This window comes from Pseudochaenichthys georgianus, chromosome 19, assembly GCF_902827115.2.
Source record: "Pseudochaenichthys georgianus chromosome 19, fPseGeo1.2, whole genome shotgun sequence".
NCBI lineage: Eukaryota > Metazoa > Chordata > Actinopteri > Perciformes > Channichthyidae > Pseudochaenichthys > Pseudochaenichthys georgianus.
The window spans coordinates 10,150,177-10,160,472 of NC_047521.1; the positions used below are offsets into that span (position 1 = coordinate 10,150,177).

A 10,296-nucleotide genomic window follows, 5' to 3' on the forward strand; every position below is an offset into this window, starting at 1 on the left:
TTAGTTTGATGGGGAAAATACGGTGCGTTGTTATCACCAATGGCTCAATTACCTTTCAACACACAGGCAGGTCAGCAAGTACATAAAAGTTGCATGTTGGCATAACCTCCCCTCAATGGCAGCCTGCACACAGAGGGCGCTTGTTAGCGGTGAACCGAGGGAGAATGGACCAGATGAGATAGATTTACCAGATGTGCAGGTATTGCACAATCCCCTCCTTTGCCACCCCCAGCCCCCCCGTCCTCTTCCCCAATCTAGCATTCCAACATGTCCTAGTGTTTTTGCCTCTCTGCTGTTTTCTGATTTCATCTCCTTCAACACCACGCCCATGCAGGTAACAACCTGACTCAGTAAACAGCAATGTTTCATTTTAACAGGGCGCTGTTTTCAATGCAAACCTCAATTATATTCCGGTCACCTGGGATTAGGGCTTTGCTTTACGTTTTCTTTTTTATGTACCACAGTTTCCAAAACAGGTGAGTCACCTTGTTTTTAAAAAGAACCCCATGACAATGAGAACGCATTGTAGCGCAGTCTGGGAAAGACAAGCCTGTGTATGCTTTTAACACACCAGATTGAAACAAAAAGATGAATATGTTAATGGTCGCTTGTCAGATTCAATTTCGCCTAAATCAGAGCTGAATAGAGATGCTCAAAGTGGACTCGGAGCTATTGACTGGGACCAGCAGGGACACTGTCTGTCAACGTGGGACTGTCTCTGCTGCGTATAAGTGAGCTGCCCGTCAAACTCAAGCCCTTGTGACCCTGCAAATCATACACTGGTCAACCGTTAGCAGAGGCCTGACAGCTGATTGGCTGACAGGTCAGGGGGTTAAGTAGACATGACCCCTGTGTGCCCTGGGGTTCATCTGCACTTCCTGCTTCGCATTGTTGGCCAACAGACAGCGACACCGCGGCACAGAGCATGTGTCACCGAGGGGCTGAGCCGCTGTGACTTGGAGCTGGTTCAGTCACATGATGTTTACACACAAAGGACACAGTGGCTTCACTGAGAAGACGTGCCTTTTGACTGGGAACGAACGCTGTCAATTTTACTTTGGGGGATGAGATTATTCCTGACGTATTTCAAGTTTTCTCCCTAAGCATTTCAGTGTCATTGCTAAAGACGGGGAAGCCCGCAGTGCGTTGAATGGGACTGAAAAACTGTTTGTACTCCCACCCAGATCCTGAAGCGCCATTGTTAGCGCAACAAGAAAGGGAAACTCATTCAAATAGCCGCTCAGTTGTGCAGCCCAGGAATTTGCTTCTCTATTTTACACCTTCCGATGTTTCACTGGTTTCCTGGGCCGTACCCATTCAGCTTTTCAAAGGCATGCAAATGGATGACGGCAGCACATAATGCTGGCATCCAAATTGACTTCATGATGACTGGCTCATTAGGCCTTGTGCAGCTTTGTCTGCCAAAGAGATTACTGTGACATCAGCGAGTTACAGTATCCCTACCTAAGCCTCTGGCAGATTCACAGTCACTAATCTGACCGCCAGATTCATCCTCACTTTCTCAGGACATGCACACTTTGGCTGAATTCACCAGACGGCCTACAGTCCACAATCTGGAAGATGGCTGAGACAGTCCATTCACAGATCAATGCCTGATTGAAAAACAATTAAAAAAAACATCTGATCTGTGTACTTTATATACAGATACTCAAATGTTTTGGCATAGACACACATAAGTTCAGAGGACGCATACATTGAAAGTACTCACAGTTCTCAGAATGGAAATCAGGAACAAACTGCTCGTCACTGTCGGGAACTTGAGCTGAAATGAGAAAGAAAAAAGAACAGCCATAAATTTGACATGACAATAGTTTTGACAACATGTGACCTTTCTCCGTCTCTACTTTCCTCCCTTGTTCTGTCTTACTGTTTCTCTTCTGGAAATCTGAGTCAGGGCCGGTCTCTGCTTCTCTTGGTGGGTTTTCGCAGCAGGTCAGCACTTTGCTCATCTCATAGATCAATATGCAAGAACACGGAGATCCTGAATAGCATGATGATAACCTGCCGTCCTTGTTTCCTTTGACTTGGACCGAGACATTTCTGCCAATTAAAACCATGAAACTCGACTCTGCGTGTTGTGTTGGACAGTCCCTACTTCTAGGACCCTAATGAGCTCAAGATGTGATAAATAATCAAAAACCTAAACGTAGAATTGTAAAAATATTTACTACTTTTCAAAATAAAAGTGTTTACTACAGGTTATTTGTTTGCCGTTATTATTGCGAAATGCCTATTCCAAAGTATGTTCACATTTCACAATTTCCCCCAACCACAATTTTCTTTGACACTTTGTCTGTAAATCCCAACAGAGAGGGGAAAAACAACATTTGTCAAGTCCAAGTTAGGCAACGTCTTTTCTCCCAACCTCTTTTAAGGCATCCTATTCGAGACATGTAATGACTACTGAACTAGCCAGACATCTGTACACCAGCGGTCTAGTTATACAACCAGCTGTTAACCTGTTTCTTTCTATCTCCTTTGTAGATATCCAGACAGACTAACAGGCTGTTCTGGCTATACGACTTAAGAAATCTGTCAAGCAGTACAAACCAGTTATTCAGATGCAGCTTGTCCCAACGTGGTGGGGACTCTGCTTAACAATCTTAAGGTAGTCTGGATTCCATCTGCTGCGTAGATGAGGATTCGCTGTAACTTAGCTGATACAGAACGAGTAAACTAGACTCAAATCAAGAGGCGAACTGGGACAGTGAAAAAAGTCACATATTCTTGGATGTGCAGTGACTTTACTAAGAATTGATCCCACCACAGTTCATATCGGTTGCTATGCAGCACTAATGTAAGAGTCACCCAGACAATACGTAGCCAGATTTCAATGATTTGTAAAAATAGACGAGTCACTACAGTGCTACCGTTTGTGTGATATCTTGATCTGATCTATAATTACTTGCAGTGGTGTTCGATTTCAGAAGCCCCATCGGCCATAATGAAACTCATGAAACTGATGCTAAACCCAGGTGCAGCTGGTAATTACGTCACAAACTGGTTCGAAAAGCCAAAATTCATCTGACTCCAAAACAACCGACTGGAGGTGAGGAGGTCAAAGTCACCCACTTCACCATGCGCGTGATGGCTACCCCTGAATTAATGATCTAACCCTACATTGAGAGCAGAAGCAGGGCGTGCAACCTTTTAATCTGGCACGACTCGAGCTCCACAACTTTCTGTGTTTCCATTGCTCGGGCCTCACACTTACGTCATGGTACAAGTGAACTGGCAGGGAAAAGTTGATGGCTATCATTAAATATCACAAACTCAATCAGGGGCGTAATGGGCTACAAAACAAAGTGGTACCATGTTGCGGGTACTTTAGCACTATTCACTCGGTGGAAATGGACAAAAGAGTCATAACTAGCAGATTTAGCAAATCTGCGTTGACTCTGGAGCAAAGGATGTGATCGCAACCTCACACAACAACTGAAATCTGACCCAACATGCGACCTCAACAGCCTATTCTCTCACTTCACCCGACACTATGCTTTCCAGATACACATGACCAAAACTCAAGAGAGCAGCAGACACAAAAAGAGGAAATAAGAAATCCAAATCCACTTTGGTGTTGTCACACTCCTCCTTCCTGTGCAAAGGAAACCGGATGATGGCGTTTCGGAGCATGTTCAGATAAATGACATTGATTTCTTATACAACGCCACATCCTGTGTCTTACTATCCTAATAATATTACCCCCTTTTAACTTTTCAGTCTATCGCCCTCGGGGGGGGGGGGAGAAATAAAGCTGCTGCATGAGACAGAGCAGGGGCCAATATTTAGTTCAGCACATCTAACAATCAATCATATCCGCTAGTTTCAACATGTCCAAAGCGGAACACGCTGGACCTCATAAAGACAGAAGACATGCAGATGAAGAGCATCAGACAGTATCTGCTGTGTGTATTTGTGTCTGTGCACTTTCCTGTGTGTGTGTGTGTGTGTGTGTGTGTGTGTGCGCGAGCGCGCGCGTGCGAGTGTGTGTGTGTGTGTGTGTGTGTGTGTGTGTGTGTGTGTGTGTGTGTGTGTGTGTGTGTGTGTGTGTGTGTGTGTGTGTGTGTGTGTGTGTGTGTGTGTGTGTGTGTGTGTGTGTGTGTGTTGTGTGTGTGTGTGTGTGTGTGTGTGTGTGTGTGTGTGTGTGTGTGTGTGTGTGTGTGTGTGTGTGTGTGTGCGTGTGTATTTGATTTGTTTCCAGGAACACCTCGTCAGGGGCTTTGGGATGCAAGTCAGCACAAGAAGGAAAGTGTGTTTATACGAGCACAGACGCATGTTCTCCCCGATGCTTCCAGGCACCTTGAATGACTTTTTTTTTCTCTCAGTGGGAGATCCTGGGAGGAGCTAAGCAGCCTCAGTCGTATAAACCTAAAGGCCAAAATGAGACAAGATGTGACAAGCTCCTGAACTCTTGCCATTCAGTACTTCACCCTCTCCGAGTTCCCTTCCGCTCTCTTTTGGCAACAAAAAAAAAAGGAGAAGAAAAAAAACTCCCTCAAGCTACCCAGCTTTTACAATCTTGGTGAATCCCTCACAACTGCAATCAGTCATGATAAGGTCTTTAATTAATGCCACAGGAAAGGAGAGGTCTTAGTCGGGGAAGCTGAAAACAAGCCAGTACTTAGGGTTAAATAACACTTTGATAAAGTTACACTTCCATATTTCTGCTTTTCACCTGTGACTCAACAATAAGCAACCACCCAATATGTACATCAACATGATGTCTCCTTTCACATCTTCTGTTTTCCAAGAATAAAGTCATGTGGATATTTTTGTTATTTTTGCTCAGATTTTAAAATATCCAACTTTGTTTGATGCCACCGCCTCACTACAATGTTGGTGGATTTAATGTGGTGCTCATACCTATGAAAATGACCAAATCAGATTAGAAATGCAACAGCAAGCCCTGTTGTGTGCCATTTCAAATCATTCACGTGGCTGCTTTCATGAGTTTTTATAGGGACTTTTTATTTGGTCAAAAGTAGTCGGAGTGAAACAGTGATTTAGAGTCACAGGGTAATTGTTTCCTTGGAAAACATGTTTCTGATCTATTATTTTAACTTTTCAGCAGCACCAACTAAATACTAAGTCCATTCTAGTAATGTGGTGGCATACTCTCATGTTTAAGCCCAGGCAATTAATCCAAAATGATCCCAAAGACCAAACCACTGTAAGGGAAGTGAGAGAAACGGAGCCTTTAAGGGTCGCTTTTACTGTAAAATCTGTGAATACAAATGGGCTCCAACTTTGATGCGACACCCATTGTTGCAGTTTTATGGGCTCTGGCTCTTGTCTCTGTCGATGTGAGACACTGGTGTGAAGTGAACTTGCTGGTTTTGGCGCTGCATGAGAAAAGGTGAGAAAGCTACATGGATACCACATTGTTTCCCATAAACAGTAGCTTGCTGGGGAGCATGCTGTCTTTAAATGTCTGGCCTACAGGTCAGACACAACCGCTTCCGCATAGTGTCCTACTCTCCTATCGTGTGCCAATCTGCTGTACACTGTGACTCAAAGTCAATACTGGCTCTGTGTACTGTTTTAAAGTGATGTAATTCTGCTTTACACATAACAACAGAGCACAACCCATTCTCTTTATACTTGATTTAAGAAAATAGCATTTATATAGGATAAATAATCTGCATAACCTGTGTTATAGGCACATCTTGTGTCAAATTAACATTCTGAATGACCTATTGTGGCTCTGCAGAGATGTTCTGGCCCACAAACTGATTCTACAGTTTTATGAAAATAACGTTGTTTGTACAAATCATGACAAGAAATCCCAACAAGAACGGTAAAAAATTCTCATGCCTTCTAATATTTTGAATTATATCGCAACGATACAGCAAAATCAGCCAGATATTTGCAATTAGAGATTTGTACCCAACATTTGACCAGTGTAATATCAAACCAGCTTCCAAAAGAGTTGTGATGTCACAGAATCGCCTGTACATGCACAATTTAAACTCAGGTAAGAACAAAGACAATTTCCCCCTTCAACAAATAAAAGTAAAAAAAAGCCCTCAGGTGTAATACTCTGAAATCAAAGCTCCAACAACAACTTAAGCAACTTTAAACCGAATTTATCAAGTTGATGTGGTTCACATTAAATGTAAAAACAGAGCAAAAGTCTTTAACTTCCACATCAAAGCACTTCAAAGCAACAGACACAACTGAAATTCACACCTCTTGGGTGCACTTCTCATTTTAACTCGCGTCTTTAAGCACCTTTCAAACCAACACTGCCCTGCCACTGGTGTCCACTAACTGGGCACAAAGACTCACGGCCCGTGTTGTTTTCTCTCTCTTGACAGTATAATTACTCCATTTGGGCTTACATCATCATTGCACTTATTAAGTCTACTGGCTGACAATTGCCTGTGGCTGGGCCTTATTTCATCACTATGTGCCTTTGAGTGACACAAGCCAAATAGCCTGTTTGTATTGGCTGCTGGCTGGCACGCATACTACATGCCAACATGGCCAAAATAGGACATGCTCGAAGCTAATAGTGTCCCGTCTGTGTTCTTTCTGGACCCCTCTTTTTTCTTTTTTGGTGTTTTACGGTTTATGAGCATGTGGGCTGCATCAGGCAGTTTGGGACAGTAGCTCAAATAAGTGGATTAATAAGAGTTTGGTCTGAAAGGAGAGCTGGAAGCAATGAGTGTCCTTAGTCACAGGATTTCTAATACAACATTTTAAATATGTGTGTAATTTAAGGTCTGTGTTAACCAACATTTCAAGCTTATCAAACCCCATGACTGTCATTAACAGGGAGATCTTCACAGCAAAGTAGAAATTAAGAATAAAAAGCAGGCAGATCTCACCTTCTGTGAGCCATGTCTCTTGGAGTTGGCTTAAATCCTGGAAGAGGTCTGAAAAGAAAGATACACATATGAATATTCAGAATGAATGACAAGTTAACTATATCAATAGTTACTTGATATACATATCATGAGGATAAGACAAATATTAGTGATAATATTTGTCTTATCCTCATGATATGTATACCAAGTAACTATTAGCCTCATACTGACATTGCCTGCACTTGAAAGATGTCAACATGCGTATTCAATTACTTTACCTTCGGATTCCTGAGGGGGTAATTCTGTGTCCATGTATTTCCTTTTCGCTGCCATCAACAGTCTATTTAGGGGCCCATTTCCATGCGACTTCTACAAAACCCATACATGTTAACAGAGAAGTGAGAAACAGATTCCAACGGAGCACATCAGTGTCAAAATCTTTAATATGGCATGTAAAAATCACTTGGACACATTTGACCAAACTAGACACAAGTATGTTAATAATAATAATAATTTGTAATGAGTTATAAATAAGAGGCATGCTATATGTGAACATGAAGCTACTCAGAAAACAACACATTTCTCTGTGGTGGAGGAAATCTGTGAAAAACAAACGCGCAGTTTGCGCCTGAAGAAAGTGGCCATTTGGTACACATTGACACGTTCCCCAAACAAAGTGACGATTAGAAGAAAGCCACAGACAAACATGACTATGTGCAATACTTATGCTTTAGTTTGTAAATATTTATGTTAGTTTAAAGCGGGGTTAGAAGTAGTTGTATATCCCGCGCACACAGCTGCTTCAGCCAAAACTCGTGCAGCAGACGGAGAGATAAAGCCCGGTAGCAGTTATTTACAAAGCAAAACATATGAAAGTAACAGAAAGATTTCATCCATACGTACATTTGCTAAAGTGTAAGGCACTTGCTGGTCCAAATATCCATCCATCTTATAATCCATCCGTTACCCGTTTGTGGTCATTTAGGCAGAGTGGATCCACGCAGGCTGCAGGGAGAGGAGGGAGCGCTGCTTGTGAATGGAGCAGCGTGGAGGCTGCATGCATAATGAGCTCCATTCACAAAAAATGCCGAAAGGAAGTGATGGCGAGTGATTACCCAGCGGGCTGCTGCCCTCTTTACAAATCTCTTATTTGTGTGTGTGACAGGCAGACAGCTCGTCACATACCTATAAGTTAAGGTAACGTTCATTTTACACCTCAAGCAGCTCTTTCTTCACGTTTTTAGCAGGACATTTCAGTTTTTGTTTTTGTTTGTGTTGTAGGCTACCTAGTGGCGTGGTTGATAACAAAACATGTCGGACGGGTCGTAAAAGCGTGTTTGAATGAGTGTTATTTAGTACTGTTTCTCGTTTTTTTTGCCACGTCTGCCCACATTGCCAGGCTCCACTTTCTTTGGGAACCAGTCCAGCGCTGTTATAGCTGTGACGGGAAACATATAGCGAGTTTTAGTGGTGTCACAGCCACAAAGCTCAACTATATATTTCGACGGAAACAACTTAACATTGGCAGGAAGAGTTAGTTTGAACACGTTTTCGTTTAAGTGAGGGGACTTTTGAGCCAGCTGTGTTGTCAATTCTGCTACGGACATGATTTGGGGAGACTTGCCTTTTGTTGCTCGAGCCAGACGAGGCTCGTGATTGGAGCATTTCCTCTTTCAAGGGCTCAAATTTCTTGCCTTTGTCCGCTTGAATACACTGACTTATGAATGAAGTCTCGGTTCCCCGTGTGAGCCAATCAGAAGCGTGGTAGTCGGGTTCCTAGCAACCGTAGGCGGAGCTTGTGCCACAGCAGCCAATCATCTCCCTGTATACTGCAGGCTTTTATACTGGATTTTCCAGTTGTTTTTCATTCACAAAAAGAGAGAGGGAAAGTTAGAAAAAAAACTTCCATTCATAAAAACCTGCCCTGGCATGAATGTTCTGACATGTTTTTCTTTTCTGCCCAGACAAACTCAAAGAACCTGACTTTGTTTACTTCATTTTATGCCTCAACCCTCTACTTATTAAGGGCAGTGTTCACAGCCAGACAGGAAGAAGTGGCCCTACCTCAGCAGGAGCCCTGTACCTTAACATGAGCATTAAAGAATATGCATTCTTGTGGTTTTAAGTTTATACCACAAGAAAGCCACATCATTTAAAGCTCTCGTCAGGAAGCTGTGTACACAGGATGGTGAAATGCTTGCTGCTTATTGAAACTAAAGTGCTAAACTAAAGCCACAAAGACTGTTTTTTAAGGAGGAGTTGGCAGTCAGGAGCCAGGAAACAAAGGTTCTGATGGGATTTGAGATTTAGTTTCAGTGGTGAATATGAATCATAGACGTACACAACATAAAGTTTAAGAGCATTTCTATTCCTCCTCTCTCCCCCTGTTGATATCAATCTCCATTATTTACAGGTGATACTGCACATGTTATTTCCTGCTTAATGATAGTTAGATGTGCATTTAGATGTACACAACAGGCCATACATGTTACATCAGCCCTGCTCTGTACAGCCATCACTGAGCAGGAAAGGCTAAGGGATATTCAAGTAAGTAAACATTATGGTTGTTTAGCCACTATAAACTCTCTTGAAACCATATATGCTAAAATAGTCGTTCCCCAAACCACAGTGGATATAAAGGAATAAAGATGAAAGGAAAGGGGGGTGGGGATATGTTTTTTCTTTGGTTAAATACTGCTTAGTTTAACCTCTTTTAAATGGATTTGTGCCAATGGTGTTAGACTGTTTTTCATCACCATAACTTCCTTTTTATCCCGGACATCAAAGCACAACTAAACTAAACTAAACACAACTTGTTTTTGCCCATGAGTCATGACAACCCACATGTGACTTCAAAGCACGTGAACTTTGGACTCAAAATGTCCCCTTTTTAATGTGAAGATAATGTTGTAGCCACACTTGTGGGATGGCGATGTTGGACTGTTGGTTGGTTGGTCAACCACTTTGGTCAAGACTTAAATATTACAATAATTTTATATATATAATAAGTATTACTATTAGATTTTTTACAGAGGTTTAATGTACACATGTGGATAAATCCTACTGAATTTTCTTTTAGCGCCAACACAAGGCTGATATTTGTGGTTTTGAGTGAAATGCTTTGACAAGTTTAACAACTCTGATGATCCACTGAACTTCCTTTTAGCAACATTAAACATTGGTTTATGACCATAGAAGTACAAAACTAATTACTTCCAGCCTCAACTGAACTGTAATATAAATGTATTCCCGACGTAAGCACGATGAAACAGCCTAAAAACAGCTGTTAGCTTAGCAACAGATGCTTGTTTTTATTTTTTTTTCCAAAACACTTTTATCCCATCAGACCTATACAAATCTTTGAAATTAAAATCCCTTTGGTTTAAATACTCCCTTTCTATATCCATAAAGGTTAGTTATGCTCGGATCTCCTTATTGTATGTTCTGCGAGAAAAACAGAAATAAT

At 41.9% G+C, this 10,296-nt stretch overlaps 1 protein-coding gene across 1 annotated transcript in view; it reads right to left on the reverse strand.

Annotated features, from left to right (window-relative positions):
- Positions 1-7,943, reverse strand: part of etv4 (ETS variant transcription factor 4) — a 32,952-nt gene extending 25,009 nt beyond the window's left edge. Inside the window, exons 1-4 of the mRNA XM_034107067.2 lie at positions 7,734-7,943; positions 7,109-7,199; positions 6,852-6,899; positions 1,730-1,783 (exon numbers count right to left, since the gene is read on the reverse strand). Of these exons, the coding sequence (XP_033962958.1) occupies positions 1,730-1,783; positions 6,852-6,899; positions 7,109-7,199; positions 7,734-7,790 (250 nt within the window). The 5' untranslated portion in view covers positions 7,791-7,943. The remainder of the gene's footprint in view (positions 1-1,729; positions 1,784-6,851; positions 6,900-7,108; positions 7,200-7,733) is intronic.
- Between the last annotated feature and the right edge of the window lie 2,353 nt (positions 7,944-10,296).